The sequence below is a fragment of the Salminus brasiliensis genome, chromosome 4 (assembly GCF_030463535.1).
Source record: "Salminus brasiliensis chromosome 4, fSalBra1.hap2, whole genome shotgun sequence".
In the NCBI taxonomy this organism is placed as follows: domain Eukaryota; kingdom Metazoa; phylum Chordata; class Actinopteri; order Characiformes; family Bryconidae; genus Salminus; species Salminus brasiliensis.
In genome coordinates this window covers 26,558,664-26,577,381 of record NC_132881.1, presented here as the reverse complement: position 1 = coordinate 26,577,381, position 18,718 = coordinate 26,558,664, and the positions used below count along the sequence as shown (strand labels likewise).

At 42.3% G+C, this 18,718-nt stretch overlaps 1 protein-coding gene across 1 annotated transcript; it reads right to left on the bottom strand.

The window, feature by feature from the left end:
* Nucleotides 1-433: 433 nt before the first annotated feature.
* Nucleotides 434-17,561, bottom strand: trim8a (tripartite motif containing 8a). The gene is made up of 6 exons (XM_072677749.1): nt 15,056-17,561; nt 5,915-6,010; nt 4,153-4,386; nt 3,819-3,850; nt 3,585-3,700; nt 434-2,523 (listed from the first exon to the last, which is right to left on the bottom strand). Exons 1-6 carry the CDS (start codon nt 15,647-15,649, stop codon nt 1,871-1,873), a joined length of 1,725 nt encoding a protein of 574 aa, XP_072533850.1. The 5' UTR covers nt 15,650-17,561; the 3' UTR covers nt 434-1,870.
* Between the last annotated feature and the right edge of the window lie 1,157 nt (nt 17,562-18,718).

Genomic DNA, 18,718 nt, shown 5'->3' with positions numbered 1-18,718 from the left:
TCTTTGGTACATTTAAATGTCCCTAACATGATCAAAACTGCCAATCAGCAATAAGGGAAAAAAAATCTAGCCTTATTTTCCTTCATTTTTCATGGAGGATTCCTGTGATGTGCTTTGCTCGGAAAACAAGAGGCTTCAGCTCAAGGACAAGTTGTCAAGGAGATACTTCAAGATTGCAGCTAGTCTAAAGTGCAGCTAGGCATTTGTGGTGGCACAAAGCCATTATTCTGCAAAAAGAAGACTGATAGTATGCCGTTCTGTTCAGACATTGTAGATAAACACAGTATACGGAGCTTAAGCGATTCCGTGTTTTGTAGAATTCCTCAAGAGTATCAAAATAAATCCAGTAATTATATATGTGCTCAAAATGTGTTATGTCATATCCTGGTGTCGAGAATAGAAGTCAGACCCATGAACTCCACGCAGATCTAGCTCCAGTAATTGCTGTTTATTTTTTCCTTTTAGATTAGAGCCAGAATTTTTGTGTTGCACAAAATATGTACAAAAAGATTGTACTGTATACATTTGTTTCTCAACCAACATTTAATACTCTTTCGAAGCACAATGAGTTGAATTTCAGAAGTTTAGCAGTCCATGCTGTTCTCTTGTATAAAATACATGTTGGGGGAAAAAAATGTCAACAGCCATTTTCTTTGCAGCCCCAGTTGAGCCTTTGGGGTTCTGGGTGCATGGAAAGGCTTCTTGGACTGCTCCAGGAGTCACAAACAGGAAGTCAAGAGATTTTCAGCATGTTCCTGACAATCAGCACTGCACAGGGACCACACAGACCCACAGGCTCTACCGGAGCTCACAAGGTTTTAAAGCAGGAGACGTAATCGCGTGATCAAAAAGTGAGAGTGCAGTTGCTGATCCTCCTGAACATGCCGTATGTGTGCTTTGATGCAGGAAGCAACCATACCCAACAGGAAGAATAATCCAGGAAAGAATATTTCAGGTGCAGTAGTTGAAAAGAGAAGTCCAGAGAAGTTGTGTTTGACGAGTCTTTCAAGAATAGACCCTGTATTTGAGTTTTAGACTTCGCTGTTTGATTCCTTCAGGGCGTACCTTCCTCAACAGAATTAAGACACAAAAAAACGTCCTGTCAAATCATAAAAAATATGAATATGCAATTGTAAACGTGACAGAAAAACAACTAGATCTTTTTAGCCATTTAGGCGTTTAAGTAAGAGGTCAATCCCAGCTCAGCACAATCTCTGCATGGAGTTAAGTTACATGTGGTTTGGGCCTATAGAGCAACCAGCCACACACTACCTCGAGCTGTGGTAGAAGTGAGTTATGAAAACAGTCGTCCCTCATCTTTTTTTTTTTTTTAACTCCTCTTTTCTTTTGTACTTCTCTGTTAACCAACCATTCTTGTTAATAAAAATAATAAGGAGCTTGGAAACCATGTAAACACAGTAAATGAGATGTGTTCCCCCCCCCCCACAGTAACACAGTGAACAACAGACTGAATTTATGATGAAAAAAAGAGGCTTCCTCCACCCCAGACACCCTAAAGGCAGGAAGAGGGGGTGGGGAGAGCGCACCAAACTGGCCCCATTTACAGGCTAACATTATCTGCTTTGGGTCAGCAGCATCTGCAATTATCCAAGATCTGTTTGTAATTTTAAAAGCACAACCGCATCAGTTCTTCAAAAAGATTCCCTTTTTTAAAAAAAAGCTCTGCACAGGGGCAGGCAGGGATTTCAGAAGCTTTTCGAGACTTAAGATGGAAGATGATAAGATACGTGGTTGGGTGGGTGTCACGACTTGCGTCAGCTAATGTAAAAGAAGACAAAAGTGCCAAAATTTCATGGAAGGGAAGGAAACTGAGAGGAATCAGAAGTGCGCTCCTGACAATGGTGGAAGGTTAACTGGCGACGTAGTGTTTGGTAGAAGACTGGCTGTACAGGCCGTAGAATTCGGCGTGCCTGTGGCTCTGTGAGGCGTCAATCCAGTCGCGCACTGACAGGCTCTGCAGAGGCTGTGCCATGGAGGGCGCCGGGGGCAGGGAATGCGAGTACTCCTGTGTCCAGGGGAAAGAGCCTGAGCGTGTGTAGGGAGTGTGGCCACGGTGACCCGACACAGACGGCACACTGGAGCAGTAGCAATTGTCCATCGTGCACATCAGGATCTTGCGGCTTCCGTACTGCGGCAACACGGTCTGCTGCGAGGAGCTGGCGTTGGGGTAGTGGGAGGGAGTGAAGACAGAGCCGGAATGGTGGGAAGGCTGAGCGCCGCTGCTGTTGCCGCCGAGGCCCACAATGTGCTGGGCTGAACTGCAGGGGGCCATGGTGGGCGGCTGGGAGGACGGACCGTCAGCAGAGCTGGAACTGGGACCCAGAAACTGCTGCTTGCTCACCGGGCCGGATGAGGAGGAGGAAGAGGAGGACGAGTCCAGGAAGGTGCTGCTGCTTTCTGGGAAGGCAGTCGAGTGCTTGCGTTTCTCAGGTGCCGAGCTGCTCACACCGCAGGGGTAGACGGGAACGCTCTGGAGGAAGTGTGCAGGAGCAGAGAAGGGTGCTGGACAGAGGAGCACAGAGATAGAGGAATGATGAGAATAAAACTTCTGGCCTATGCATGTTCCCATGTTCGCAAATGCACTCTTTCAAATGGTAAAACTTTGACACAACTTCAGGCTGTCTCACAAGAAACTCATTTGTGTTGCACAACATAAGCCTCGTGCAGCTCACTTGAAACATGTCTGAAACCTGGGTTAGCTGCAAGATTTCTCAGAGACAGTCACACACCTTAACAGCCAATCAAAACACTTACAAAATACAGTGTAATCACATCAATCAGTTGATGTAGACAAAGATCTCTCAAAACACCCCTTCAATCTAATGAGAAACTCCAGTGCAAAATGTCTACATTTTGAGCGTTTGTATTAATGTGCATTCTGCACAAAGCTGAAAGGTTACACATTTCAGGCACATAGGGTATATTTTTCTGTTTTATCAAGGCTATCTTGGATAAACCTAGGCTTATCCCGGACTGGATTTCCCCAAAGCTAAGATAAAAGTTCTTTGCCTTCAGCTATTTCAGCATTGCTTGCTTCAAAGTGAATGTCCCTATTTATGACACTAGCTATTGTAGCATGGCTGAAGTACCAACAACATTCTGACTGCCCTCTGAGTGGGTTTTTACATGCGGTTTTACTAGGTCCAAGTTGGGCTTCCCAAATGGGCCCCATTATTACAGCCCAACTAAATCTCACATGCGTCCCATATAGGCCTCATATGCAATGTACAACCCAGATGGGGCCAACGTGGAACCTGAGGACAAAACAAAATCTGGTTTCCAGTTGGGCTAACCATACAGGCCCCCAATGAGCATGTTAGCCTTTTACATGTGTACCAATTAAGGACTATTTGAAATGATCAACCCCCCTAAAGTTTGATATTCTGACACACCTTGAGCTGTGTATCACAATGTCTTATTAGCGTGAATTACTTTTTCCTCTAAAGCTTCTCCAACCTTTATAAACTGCTGCTACGAAAGAGTGCATTTGTGGGTAGAGCATGGGAAGGACTATTGCGAGATCAAAGCAGTTTGTATAAAGCTGATTTCCAGGCATGATGTACCTTCCAGTATTTTCCGCAGGCTTTTTTCCTTTTTGGAACTCTCAGAGAGAAAGACTTTGGAGTTAAGGTGACCTGCTTTATAAGGAGGTAGTGAACTGCCTATACATGTCTGAGACCTGTGAAGAGAGGGGAAAAAAAGAAAGATCATCTGACATTGTGCAATTTCCAATTACGTTTGACCATAAATATACCTCTTGGCATTTTCTAAATGTTATTACCTAGTTAATGACTTACCTATCCATGATTATTTTCACAGATTTTGTGTTCTGGAAGAGAAATGGAAAAGGAAGAGGCATTTAGAGGACAAGTAGTCTACAAGCTGTTGCATGACTGCCTCTTTGTTCATGAGCGAGGAAACAAAATTTGGAAGCTCGGCTCTTGTGACAAACACACGCTGCGCTGAAGTATTTCTCACAGGTATGGCCACATTCACACTGTGTATTTATGTGAGCGAATGTGAGCGCGTGGGTGTTGGCGTGTGCGGGGGAGATTTACAGCTCAAGGCAGAGTGAGGGAGAGAAAGAAGAAGGTGTGGGTGTGGATGAGGGGAACAGAAAAGACGTCTCACCTTCATGAAGTTGATATCATCAGCCTTGTCGAACACCATCTGAATGGAGCCCAGCAGTTTTTTGGCCTCCTGGTGCCGCTCATTGAGCTGCAGGACCTGGCTGGAGTTTTCTTGGCAGAACTTGGAGCGTGCCTTTTCCAGCACCTCCAGAGTCTTCCCCAAGTCCTCTTCCAAGAACTGCTGCATCTTCTGGTACTGCATGCGAACCTCCTCCTTCAGCTGCTCCACCTTATCCTGCACATAATACACACACACACGCTCATAAGCAAAATGTTGAATCACAGCACACATGTACAGCACACCCGCAGCCCCCTCCCTCCACCCCAAAAATGCACAAAATGTGCCACACAAAGGTGTCAGAACTTGTTCTGCCAAGACTGAGCTTAATCTGTTGCCGGGAAAACAGTCCAGAATGTTTTACATACACCCACAATCCCATGCTATGCTCACAGGCTCTGAACACACTTATTTTGAAAATAAATTAAGATCAGACTAGGCCTACACTCATAATCTCGCTCCTTTTATGCAAAAGGGAAAAGCAATTAAACGACCAGTTTCATGAGCAAAAAAAGCACACTGCATTTCATTTGCTACAAAAAGATGACAAACAGTGATGTGCTTTTGATAGCAGGGAAAAGTATTTGGTAGGCTGGCAACCAAACAAAGCTTTGATGGTTCAAAGGCTTTGCCTAAGTCCAGAGAACAACACAATTTGACCAAACCTCTCCTTGATGCAATAGTACTTTGTATTAGGTTTTTCTTTTTTCTTGTTCAAGGGTCTTTAAAACAAGCAAAGTACACAGATATTTATTTTTTCTCCAAGATGAATGTAAGCAGGAACTTCAGGGGACTGGGGAAAACAAAGCAATAAGCTTTTGCAGCAGAGATTGTCCATTTCATAGTAAATCATTTTACACATGAAGACACATGAAGTGTGTGTGTGTGTGTGTGGGGGGGGGGGGTCCTGTGCATAAACCATAGCTGGAGTGATTGTGATTGTGTTAATATATGTTTTGTATGTACAAATTCAACTACCGCCAGATGGCTTGTTACAGCTAGCATTAAATGCTAATGTTAGCTAGCTTGGAAACTCCCATGAACAACTTTGTGTCTTTGTAGTGATCTACACTCGACAAAATGCAAAAAAATTGTTGACTTCTTATCCCAAAATGTTTACATTTTACAAAAGAAAAGCCCTTCTTCATTACCTCCATTTAATCATACACATTTAACAATGTGCACAACTTAGTATAAATGCTGGATTTTAGTAACAAAACAGTAACAAAAATTACATCATCTGACCCCAACAACTTTCCCATGAATGCTGTCAACCAGATAAAATCAATTAATGAATTATACCACAGCCATTCAAATGCTTATCAGTATGGGAGGCTTATTCCCCAACGTTACCCCAGATTTACACATGCAGGCTCAGGCACCTAAGCAACTGTTTAAAACCCATTTATCTGGGCAGTACATGTGGAATACCAGTTAAAGCATCATATACTATTAGAATAAATAAAAAAATAAAAAAATAGAAATTAACACATAAATTACTGCTTATTTTATTATGTTTATTATTTGTGATTATTTCTGTTAAGTGGTAAAAAATGAAAATGGAAAAACAGAGTTATGAGAGACATATATATCAAAGACATATTTGGTCCTTCATGAGATCAATTTAGCATAAGGGGATAAATAAACATTGAGAGTCAGAGAGTTAGATAGAAATGTGTGTGTATGTGTGTGTACATCTTTTTACCTCCACCTGTCGTTTGTCTGACTCCAGTTTGTACAGCTGATCTTCTATGTCCTGCACTCGATTATCGACACGATCCTGCTGCTTCATCAGCATTTCCTGCAGGACAAAAAGAAAACATTCCTTTTTTTGACTACATGAATACAGGATAACCCTTTCATCAATCACCTTTTTATATATCAAATAAATCCTTCTAGTGCAATATTTGTAGAATTGTATATTTATTACAATCAGTACATATCTGCAAATGATTGAAATAAGGGGCTTTACGGGTCGAGAGCCATTTCATCCTTATATGGGAATAAGATACATTGCAGGTAAGGGGTCAATCCTCAGAAAAAAGGCTTGCAGAACTGACCTAACATAAACACTGCATTTTTCTGTCACTTCTGCGGAGCAACCTCCAATATCCCGCTGCCCGTCTCAGCATCTCTATGACAACCAATTCCAGCAACCGTATTACAGCAAATGAGAAAAACAAAAGCTGCCAACAATGAGACTAATTAATCTGAATCACCCTCCATTTTTGAGCACACACGCACATTTGCCCATCTGATTCTGCCCCCTATTAGATGTCTGGACGGGTTTTAAATTGGATTCGGAAGAAGGCACTAACCCCCAGCATCCCCCATCCCCCAGCCAAATCAAAGCCTGTCAAAGCCTGGCTTTTATAATCCCCTCCATTCTCTCTCTGTCTCTCTGTCTCTCTCTCTCTCTCTCTCTCTCTCTCTCTCTCACACACACACACACACACACACACACACACACACACACACACTCTTCTCATAGCTGAGGGGGAAACACTGTACCTAAAAACCATGCGAGACTTCAACAAAAAAAAAGAAGAAAAAAAAAAGAAAAAAGAAATACAAGCCAATTCATTTTTTTTGTGTGCGAAATGTTATTGTACCATATGTATCATAAAGTAAGCTTTGGTTGGGAAAAGGGAACGCAGCTGTCATGACAACAAACCTTGTGTGCACGTGTGCATTTGCATTAATAAGCTTGAACACCGAGAGAGAGAGAGAGAGAGAGAGAGAGAGAGAGAGAGAATAAAGCAGAGAGGGGGTCTGGCTGCTTTGCACTCTCTCCGTTCCCTTGGTATCTCCCCCTTTGTTTGCACTGGTTTTAGTGTCAATGACAGATTGTCATGTTGGTTGTGCAGAGCGGCAGGCCCTGCCCCGTAATGCATGTGCTGCGGCTGCAGGGTCACTGCTTTTCAAGGCAGTGTGTGAGGAAAGAACACATTCTAGGGGCCTCCAGCAACCGTGCCTCTGAATGGAGATGGGGATATAGATTTTCTTTTTTTTTTTTTGGTCCAATCCTAAACAACAGCAACTGTGAAGTATTACTGTGTAAATGTAAGCAAATGTACTGTTTGAAAGTATTTAAAGAGTACTGTCAGTGATTCTTCTTGTTATACACTGAAGGCATTTAAGTTCCAGATCAAAAGACAGATCAGAATTTAAGCTTCTCAGAAAATATTTGAACAGCAGACTCATTTGGGCCTCATTCTCCAATAACGTCCTAAGAATTTTCTTCAATTTGTTCTTGAGACCTTAAAAAAAGGTCTTCGTCAGATTCATTATGTGTTTTATGAAACCACAGAATTGTTTACAGCTCTGCTCTTGTAATGATCCCATTGTCCTTGTAAATTGAACTAATCCCAAATAAGAAATCATTAGTGAACCCAGGATTGGGTTTTAAGAAGACATTTCTTCTTAAAAATGAATCATGAATGAAGCTCAATGATTTTGTTTTGAGCTCTAAATAGAAAACAATTGAGTTCCAACAGATCCGAACTGAATCTTTTATTGTCTGATATCATTTAGTTGAGCTAAACAGCCGAGACCATGGCATATTTTGTTTTGAACCATTCATTATGGTTAAGTGGGCCAAAATTTCAGAACTCATAACTGACAGGTGTTTCTTGTTGCCCAAGCATGTCCTGTTAGATTGATCGTTTGAACAGGTAATAGCTCTGACTGTGCATTTTTAATCTGAACCTTGGGTTTCACTTGTAAAGACTGCATTTGTAAACCAGCCCAGCATGAAGACCAGAACTGTCTATGGTAGAAAAGCAAATAATTTTGAATCTACTGCTTTGTACACTCACTGGGCATACCCAGCACAACCATTTGGAAATGACTGGCGTACTAATAACCAGACATTAAACAGGTCAGCGAAAGAAAACAACAGCAGTTGATGTTGGACACAGTGGAATTTGCAAGGACACACAGAGAGGTGTTCTGGAACAAACTTTCATGGACTGATGAGCCCAAGATTAACCTTTACCAAACTGATGGGAAAAGGCCAAAGTGTGGAGAAAGAAAGGATCTGCTCATGATCCAAAACATTCAGGCTCATCAGCCTAGTATGACGGAGGTAGTTTCATGGCTTGGGCTTGCTTGGCTGGCTCTGGAATGGGCTCAGTAATCTTTATTAATGATGTAACCTGTGATGGAATTCAGAAAGAAATTTCTAGAGTAAAAAAAGCCAATCTAATCAGGACAAACTTAATCAAGAAACAGTACCAAAGACACAGTACCCAAACAACAGAGTACTGAAGATTTTAGACTGACCAAGACCAATCACCAAATCAAGCATTCATTTCACCTCAGAACAGAGAACCCCCCCCCCAAACTAAATGAAGCTGCAAAAGCATCCTAAAAGAAGAACGATGATGTTAGCGAATGATGAATTGATGCTGTCATTAGGTCGCCAGCTTGACGCAGGTATTGCAAACCAGGGATATGCAACAAAGTATTATTTGGAAAATGTTATTTTCTTTAATTTACTTTAAGACAATCTGTTTCAATACTTTTGCCCATCTAAATGGTCAGTTTTCTGTCACCAAGGTTGCCATGTTCCAAGTTAACACATGTAAATATTAGGAACAGCTGAAATTCTGATCTTTCATTTTCATCTTTTGATCTCAAACTCAGTTGTTTTCAGTGTATAGCAAAAACAAAAGCACTGGCCTTGCTATTCTAAATACTTTTAGGGGAAAGCATATCTGTGATTCCTACAGAAGCTGCGTTTCCATTCAAATATTTCGGAAATGTTTTTTGCGCAAGTATGAAATTTTGTACAAATACAAAATAAGTTGTGTTTCCATCCACAACAGTTATGCAAAGAAACTTTAGATGATGTAGTCATCGAAACAAGCAAAAGGGGGGTTCAGCTTTCAGCAGAATCATCTTTTCAGCCCTTTGCAGTCTTTTTTTATGGCTGTGTTGTTTGCAGTTCAGAGATGCTGGGCAGGACGAGCAGTGGCCCACTTAATGAGGGCTGTAATCTCTGTGCCACCCCGACAACATCCACCATACATCTGGGAACAAACGCAAATGGACCAGACAATTCTGTGAGAGCAGATTGCAGAGCTACTTTTTCAGCAGAGCTTTTGATTCGGCTTTTCAGAATGATCAGACCATCCATAGGACCGAGCACCTGTGCCAGCTGATGAGAGAATCATGTGATACATTACATACATCATTGTTCATTTGAAAAACCCTTTTCCTTCACTTCCACCTCTTTCATACATTTAGCAGTGGCTTTAGCAGTATTATAACCTTTCCAACTCATCTTAGTGTAAAGATATTTATGCAATATTTGGGTCCTTATTTAGGTTTTCTAAATTCAAATAAAATGCAACAAAGATTTCTTTTAATTCTTAGCTGTACTATCCTCCCTTATGGCCTTGTATGTCTTGAAAAGAAGGCCTGATGATTTCAGAGAATGGAAATGTCTGCATGATTTTAGTTTTAGTCTTTGGTTGGCAACAAAAGTGTCAGTGCCTGCAGAAGGGGAGCTCAAGCTCAGCACGCAACTAGGCGAGAGATGCATATAAGACTAAGAGCTAACATCTCTTCTCTACAATGTTAATTCCCTTTAAAACAAACTAGACTGCCTCAGCTGACCACCAATCTGGAACTAAACACACATCAGAAAGGACAATAACCGCTTATTTTTTCACTCCAGAAAGCCAAACCCAGGAAAGCAAGTCAGGACATGGCTAAAACTGAAGGCCTAGGACTAACAATCTTGGTTCGCTTCTGTCAACCTAATCTTTATGTGTTCAATAGTGTTCAATGCCTACAAATAAGCTTACATTAGACCTGCCACTGTATATTTAAAAGTAACCTGTTAATCTGTTTGCAGTTTCATATATTAAAATGACTGAATGTAAAAAATAAAACAGAAATAGGTTTGTAGAAAAATTATGCCTAAATTCTTATGTGGTTTGTGATAGTTTTGTGACATATGGTCATGAGGTGTTGTCATACAGGACAAAAATGCTTTTGAAAACCGTGATGCATCTTATTGATGAATCCACACATTGCCAAACATGTTTAGGACATAACTCATGAAAAAGATTGTAAATCATAAAGGTTTTGTTCTGTGTTTTGTTTTCTTGGCTGTTGATAAAAGAGGAATGATACCTCTTGTTATATTTCCTCTCATAAGCTGAGCCAACAGTGGTATTCAGAATCCGAATTAGTCAACGGTTACTCAACATCCATAAACTGAGCACGGGAAATTGTATATCATGAGTTCAACAATGGCCGAGTCCAAGAACATGACAAATGCGCTCTGATTGTGACGGGAAGTTAAGGCAAATTATGGCTCTCCTGGTACCACGCGCAGCGGCAGCTAAAGGAGGCGCTTTTCTGAAAGGAGAGTGAATTTCATTCTACAGTTAGAATAGGCTACGAATGTCGGTGTTCAGATGAGCGTCTCCATATACTGTATTTCCATCTGCGCCGGTTCCTCTTATTTCAAAACCTCCCAGATGTGCAGACATGCTCTGTGTGTTCCTTTTGTTTGTGGAGCTGAAGGTAACATCTAAAGAGTGTTTCACACAGCCAACGGCGAATGCCTGTCTTTATGATAAATATAAGCATTTTAATTGCAGCGATGCAAATCCTAATGAAAGGCTTTTTGAAGCTATTTGGTAGGGCTTTTTTTAGCTTTTAAAGCTGAAGTACGTGAGAGTTCAAGAACAGACCAGAATAATCTGGTTTCCATGAGGCAGTACGAGGGGTGTCTGCGAATTTCACAGCTAAATGCTGGAGAGAGTTGATTTATTTCTGCAATTTGTCAGTGAGTGCTCTGTGACTCAAAACAACCCACGTACACTCAGAGCAAAGACAAAAGGTCAGGCATCATCACAATGCAATGTTCTGAAGAACTGTGAATATTCGCAAGGAGTCTGATCCATATAGAGGGTACAAAGTGAAGCGTGGCGTGTACAGTAAACTGCATTCTATACTGTATTCATTCAAAGCCGGAGAGGAGATTGGCACATTACTGATAATGAAAAAAAAGTGCTACTTCCTGACTTTTCTCTAATGAATAGAAACCCTGACTGCCTGTTCAAAACACATGTCCAGAGCCCAGTGCAGTATTAAAAGAAAGGTCAACACATTTCAGGCTCTTCCTCCTCACAACAGCAGGCCTGTGGGAAGAATCCCATCGATCAGCCTGCTCAACTGACTACAGTCTCTGACATGTGTGCTGTGTATTTGTGGATTGACCGAAGCTTTTAGAGCAGATTCTAAATGGAAAGACCTATTAAATCATCAAACATGAGCTGACCTGTCAGCAGAACAGATTCAACCAGTAAGACAATCCAGTGTCAGACATTACTGATAAAATTCAGGATAGTCACTGTTGCAATGTCTGTTAATCTACGGAGATTTCAAGTGTTTTTTTTAAGTGATATCAGATTCTCATTTCTATTGGTCCATTCATCATGACATGCTCACACAATGTAAACAGCACCTGCTGTTGATGATGAACGGTAATTTTTCAGTAATGACAGCAATACTGCTACCTAGAATCTGATGCAGTTCTGATCAGCCAATCCTTTCGGAATAAGCAATTGAAGTAATTTGGTCAGCGACTTAAAAACATATTACATAAACAAACCATTACAAACCCTGGGTCTAGAAATCTGTCATTGTATCTACAAAAATCCCAAGCATTTATTCTCTTGATTTAAATGTAGTGGCATGTAATAAAGAAATGAAATGAATGTGATTAGGAACACATAAGGACTCTCTACCCTGGCACACACAGAGAAAACAGAGCTGGTATGACATGCATGTATGATATGTGAGCTGCTTCAGTATGAATAAAGCCAGGCCAGTGTCCGTATGAAATAGCCCAAACTGCTCCCACACATTTGTGTCCACTGCAGCAGCAGCTTTGTCTACTTTAATCCCTGTCACATAGGCCACGGTTTGCATGGCTGATGAGCTTACATGCTCAGACTTCCTCTGTGTGTGTGTGTGTGTGTGTGTTTGTCTGCTGACTTCTCCTTTGCATCTTCCTTATTTTCTTACCTGAGCTTGCCCTATTTTGCCTTTTAATTTAAAGTCAAACAAAAAGGTAGCTCATTTTTAAGATTCAGCCTCACTAGAAAAAAAAATAATAGAAAAGAGTAAGAAACTGTGCTTATTTAGGTTACTTTCGAATTCATGCATGCCCTAACGTGGGTTGATGACCACGAGCAAACAGTTCAACTTTCATAGTCTCCATTCCAGACATTGTGTGTTCTGCTATTATGTTTACAGTTCTGAGATTGAATCTGACTGATGGCGTGCCCCATTCATGATGAAGGAGACTTTGCCTAATGGCAGCAAATACAGGCTTATCACACCTCTGTGGTTAGGGAGGTTATGTTCCACCAACCTAAAAAGGAGCTGATGTGTTACATGTTTAGGCAAAACGGTCAACTTCACATTCTATCTGTCCTAAATACCTGTGATTCTTGAGCTCCAAGCTCATCAAACTATACTCAGCATTGCCTTACGATTACAAGTACAACACTGTCTGGACTTGCTTGTTCGCAGATTTAATATGGATTCCCCTAGAAACAATTCTGTGAACTGGAAATCAATTTCCATAACTTTCCATAGGAAAAAAAACACTGAGGCATAGGCTTTTTAAAATCCTATCAAAAAGCATGACAATGGCCCTATTGAGAAATGGTCAAATTTATAGTCGATTGGCTGTGCTCCCCAACACCATGACACTGTTCTAACCTGCAAAGTGTAATTCATTTAGAACATACTGTGCTAAAAGTGAATGGTCAGCATTGTCCACATGAAAAACAGGCAATCACAGACTTCAAATCATCCTTACAGACTCCTATCCTGGCCTTCTTCCTACCACGGCTAAGTACAAAACAGGGAGCACAGAGTAACAGGGACATGAAGGAGAAGCAGATAGGGTGAAGGAAATGGTTCAGCAAGACAAACCCCACTTCCTCCAGAGGATCTAACATGATGTCATCTCTACCAAGAAGAGAGAAGGCACTTGTGTTTGGGGGAGGAGGAGGAGAGAGGGGACTGGGGTCACACCCTTCCTGCCTCGGCCTGGAACTCACATCCTATCCCCCACACGAGGGCCAGAGACTACTGTGGGACTGCCTGAGTCACTCTCTCTATATATATGCACTTGAAAAAGAAAGAACAGAGGGATGTGTGTGTCTTTCAACAGCAGCTGTGGGTAAAGCAAGCTCACCCCCTGCCCCCCCGCCCCCAAGGCACCCCACCCCTATTTGTGGAGTCTTGGCTGCCTTAGGAGCCATGACACATTGGCCATCTGAAAAGCATTCCTCCACGCATCCAGGAGTTGGCCTTGCCAAGTCCGGCAGCAGCTCACCTCACAACAGCTCATTATTCTTTGGAAGGCAGCTGCAGAAACACCATGCAGTCTTCCTCATACTCTCCAGAGTGTCTTAGCTACTTTTTATTGTCTACATATCCATCAGCGTCACATGGCTGAATAAGAACATAGGCTGTCACTTATTAGGACTTCATTTTAAAAATATGGATGGATTTCGACAGCAGTCTATGGTTTAGCCTGTGTTTTTGTTTTCTTTGGTGCTGGGCTATCAGTCATCATGGCCTAGTTAAAAACTTGACTAACCAGCTAAAGGAGTTTCTCACTAGCTAGTTGTTTCTTAATTTTTTAAAAAAACCTTACAGGCTGTTGTCAGTGTGTGGTATTTTAGGCTAAAGACTGGACTTTAGGACCAAGACTTCCAATTAGAATCTGGCCTGTTATTCCTTAAATAAATGCCCCCAATCGACCTGTCCCTGCATCACTTACTAATGAATTATTTGGTAGGAACTGTTATTATCAACTGCTGTTATACATACACATAGACAGGGGCACCATATGGAGGACAGGTAGGACTATTCTAAGTGCCTGTGACTGACAGGAGCCCTGGAAAAAGTATTAATTTAATAATTTAATAAAACATATTTAGAATGGTTAAGATTTGTGTACAATTATTTTCATTGGGCCCAAAAAGGGTTTGGAAAGGTTTGGGTTTGCTGTAAATCTAAGCTTGCAAGAGCTGCTTTCGATGAATTCGTGGGTGGAGCCTAGACCGGTCAATTAAGGGCGTGGTTTGGAAGGAGGACTTAATCTTAGCAGGACGTGGACGACAAAACCGGTAGGTCAGTCCTGTAAACTCGGAAATTCAGGTAGGAGTCTTTACTGACTGAGATAGGTGTAGTGCACTCACAGTTCCTGGTGTTGCAGTTTAATTTAGCCCTGATGTAGCTCATCAGGTCGTGTCTGAACTCTCGTGTTTACGAAGTGAGCGGACACGAACGCTACCTGTGGGGAAAGTTGGGCTGTCTGAGTCGAGGACTAGCCAATAAAACCGCTGATTGCTGTATTTTAGATATTTACAGCAGCAAGAATGCTGCAGTCTAAAGTCTCGTTTTTGTTGTGGTGATGTTGAAAATACTTGCTCTGTTTGGGGACAAAAAAAAAAACAGAAGTAAACAGAAATTATGTCGTAATTACGAGCTGCCCATGCTCGCTAGCTAGCTTTGACTAGCCTTCAGTCAGAGGGAGCTAATAGCGTCCTTGCTATAACTGTACAAAAGTCCAAATACTGTACGAGCTACTGTATGAGCCTCTTGTTTCCACTGGAATTATTTTTTATATATTTCTAGCGAACCTGTGGATAAATGACTTCTGTATCACCTGATATTAGAGACACTAGCTAGCTAACTTCTCTGAGGTTAATCCTCAGAGAGATGCCTTGAGATGCCTTGAAGCAGGCTAAGGTAAACTTGGCCCAGTGACAGAGGGATAAGTGCAGGCCGCTCCACTCACCCTTATATCATTTCGTCGTAGCTCCACGTCGCAGACTGCATGGCTGTGGTTCGCCGCACATCTGGAGAAGCAGCAGTACTGGCAGACGGCCACCTGCTCCGCCTCGCAGTGAAACAGTCTGTATTCGTCGTGCTGCGGACAGGTCCAGGCCCGCAAGTCCTCGATGTCCACCATCAGGTGCCCGGGGTTTGGGGAGGGCTGCTGAAGGTGCGTCTGGATGTGCGACTGACAGCAAGGTGCGTTGCAGCGCAGGCACACTTTCTGCACTGGAAGCGCCGGTCCGCGCCTGCACAGGATGCACTGCAGCACCATCGGGGTTTTCTCCGCGTTCAGCGCGTTGAACTTCTCCACGATGTTGGTCAGTTTAATGTTTTTCTCCAGGTTTGGCTTCTGGTTGTAGGCGTGGTTGCACTCCGGGCACCGCACCAATCCCGTTTCTTTGGCCCACGCCTCGCTTATACATCCACGGCAGAAGTTGTGTTTGCACGGCAGCTGGATGGGCTCCACGAACACATGCAGGCAAATCGGACAAATCAGTTCCTCCTCGAAACAGTTTTTCCAGTTCTCAGCCATCTCGGCCGGTTGGGTAGACATCCAACCTTGTGGGTCAACTGTGCTTAAGCTTTGTGTGTGTGTGTGTGTGTTTTTTTTGGGGGGGGCAGTCCCGTATTTTAAAGGGATCCTAAAGGATCCTAAAGTTTGCTGTACCCTCGTCGTTTAATGCCACCTTCTTTTTTTCTGTTTATAAAACTAGACGTGTGGCTCCGGTAGTCAACACATACGTTGAAGTGAGTAGAAACAGCTGCCTAACAGCTTCCACGAACACGAACATGCCAAAGGGAGCGCCTCTTCCGTCCGCCCCTTCTTCAACTTGTCAGCAATCAGATTCCGCAGCAGTGCGAGACAGCAGTAAATCCCAATGTTGCAACACGATTGCGACGAATGTGTTCTCGCAAACCTGCGCTGGTCTACAAGAACAAATCAGAGACGTACGTGGCTCTCCAACAGACCAAGACGAGTGTCCTCCGTTACGAAACCTTTTTGGCCGTGTGTGTGTGTGTGTGTGTGTGTGTGTGTGTGTGTGTGTGTGTTTAGATCAGAACGCAAAGTGAGCGGATCCCTGATTTTCCAATCAATTGTTACGTAAACAGTGCATCACAAAGGGGCAGAATTCTAAAGGCTGTCCAGCCGCGGGAAGTTGCCGAACGCGTCTGAGTGTGTCATTAAAGCGCCCGACAGGCTGATCTGGGAGGGAGCAGTTTCACCACACAGTCTGAGTGAATTTAAACCAGTCAAAAAAAAAACAAAAACCCTCCAGTGTGTTTAAAATGCTAGTGATCGATGCCTCCGTGTGCTCTGGAAGTTAAAAGTTGGTTACACTGTGGTCTACTGCATAGTCTAATGAGGGCTTCGCTGTCTGTAAATGTAAACGAGGCATGCATAATCATTTACAAAGTTTAAACTCACATGTGACCCCCACCGTTCGTGCCCGGAGTTTAGAAATATGTCCAAGTCCCGAAACGACGGTGGGGAAAAAGCAGCCTCGTAGACTACTAAAAGCCCCCCTCCTCAAATCACATATGAATTACACGGAGCCTACGGCATATGACATTTGCCCCGGCATTATAACAGGCCTACTGTGTATTTGAATGCTGCACACGGTACGGTGAAATATTAGCCCGTAGGAGAAGTGAGCCTTTATCTCAGTCGTAAGATTAAAAAAAAAGCGTAGCACTAGTTGTTCTTATCCAGACTGTAATTATAAGGAAGTCGGTCGCTAAAACAAGAACAATCTGGCCCTACAGTCGCGATCGGGATCTCAAAAGAAACGTCTAAAATCCTCATGCGCATTTGGCAACGTTTTCGTGACGCTTTTAAAGCTCACAGTTCCGGCGATCCTCGCCAATCTCTTTTAATCAAACTCCGTTTTGGCCTCCCCGAAGCGGCGATTCTCTCGCTATCTGTAGTCGTTAAACGTTAGAGGTTTTTCCGAGACGTTAAGCCTTTCCATGGTTAGTCACAGCGTTTACCTGCCCTCGTTTGATAGCGCTGTTCTGCGTTCATCTTCTTTCTTTAGCTAAAAATAGTGAACACAGTCACGGCAAGCATTTTTGTTCGACCTAAGTCGCTTAAAATATTTATGTATTATAGCCAGATACCTTTCTTCTTCTTAAAGGGGACGATTTGGTTTTGTCCTTGTTATCGTTTACTGTCATCAGCCATCTTGTTTTCCCGTTTTAAAGCGTATTTAAAACGACGTATCTGTTTATTTTTCTTCTCATCTGTGTAGTCCTTCCTAAAGCTCTGTCAGTTAAAGGCAGAAATATCCAAAGGGATTCGCGATCGTCCGTGAAGAGCGTGTTTTTAAAGTGGTAAGTCCTCAAGCCGTCCGCCGGATCTGCGCTGTATTCCAGTCTGTGTTATTATTTATGATTTTTTTTTCCTCTTTCAAGCAAATCCTTGATGAGAGGAATGCAGGCACAGGACTGCAACTCAGGATACAGTTCACATTTACACCCCCGTCCTTCGTCACGTGATCTACCACAGACCTGCTACATGTCAAGAGGGAGGGGCTTGGGCAGGGGCGGGGCCACAGTTAAAAGGGCAAGTCCTTTTTTCCCCTCTCAGTCTTTTCTTCAAATATGTTGGAGAATATATATCTCCAAGTGTTAATATCATCAGCATTTTAGAAGATCATCAATTATTTTAGTCCATATTCTACAAGTTGGGCGATGTGCTGATGATGGGTTCACAGCAAGGCTTTCCTCTTAACTCTGTTCTAGATATAAAGTATAGAGTAATAGTCTCTGAGTCATGATGACTTGGGAATAGCGAAAGAGTCTTACAGCAAACCTTAAATACAGTTGCTTCAAATAGGCACTAGTGTTTAACCAATGCTAAAACTGATGGTTTGTTTTAGTTTGATTGGTTACTACTCAGTCAAGTAGTGCACAGTCTTGCTGGTAACAGTTGACACAGGTTTTACACTACACAGACCAGCAGCTATGATCTGTTCATGTAAAACACCACACCGTGTTTTACATTACAAAATGTTTCTCAAACAAGTAACCAGGTAATATTTGTAATATTTCTAAGAAAATCTGATCAAACATGAAGTTTGTTCTAGATGTAAGAAATGAAGCTGAATATCTGAATTTTATCTTAACAAGTCTGTCTTTGCTTCTATTCTGTTCATTTTCTATCATGTTCAGTTTGTTTGATGCCATTAATTTGGCTAGGAGAGTAACTAGGCTTTCCATTAAAGGGGAAACGTCATGGGGCCTGTGTGCATCTCTGTGGTCCCCACCCATGAGGTCAACAGCCAATCAGGAGAGACTGGCTAATCTTACACACTATTACAGAATCATTAACTTTTTAAAAAACTGTGAGAGGAAAAATAAAGTGCGTAATCATTTCATCAGTTAACGTCAGTTTTCAGTCCTCCGAAGATGTGCTGTGTCACTGAGTGTAAAGGTGCGTTTATGGTGCGTTGGCTTTTATTTCAGCTACTTACTTTGTTGCAATTTCGTTTCTGTAGAGGAAACTGTATAATAGGATTCATTTTAATAGCAATTCTGCAATAGCTGCTGTTGTCACTGGAGGGTCAGAACAAATTCGGCCTGCATTTATAAATTCAGCTCATTCAATTCATACTGGTTCTTT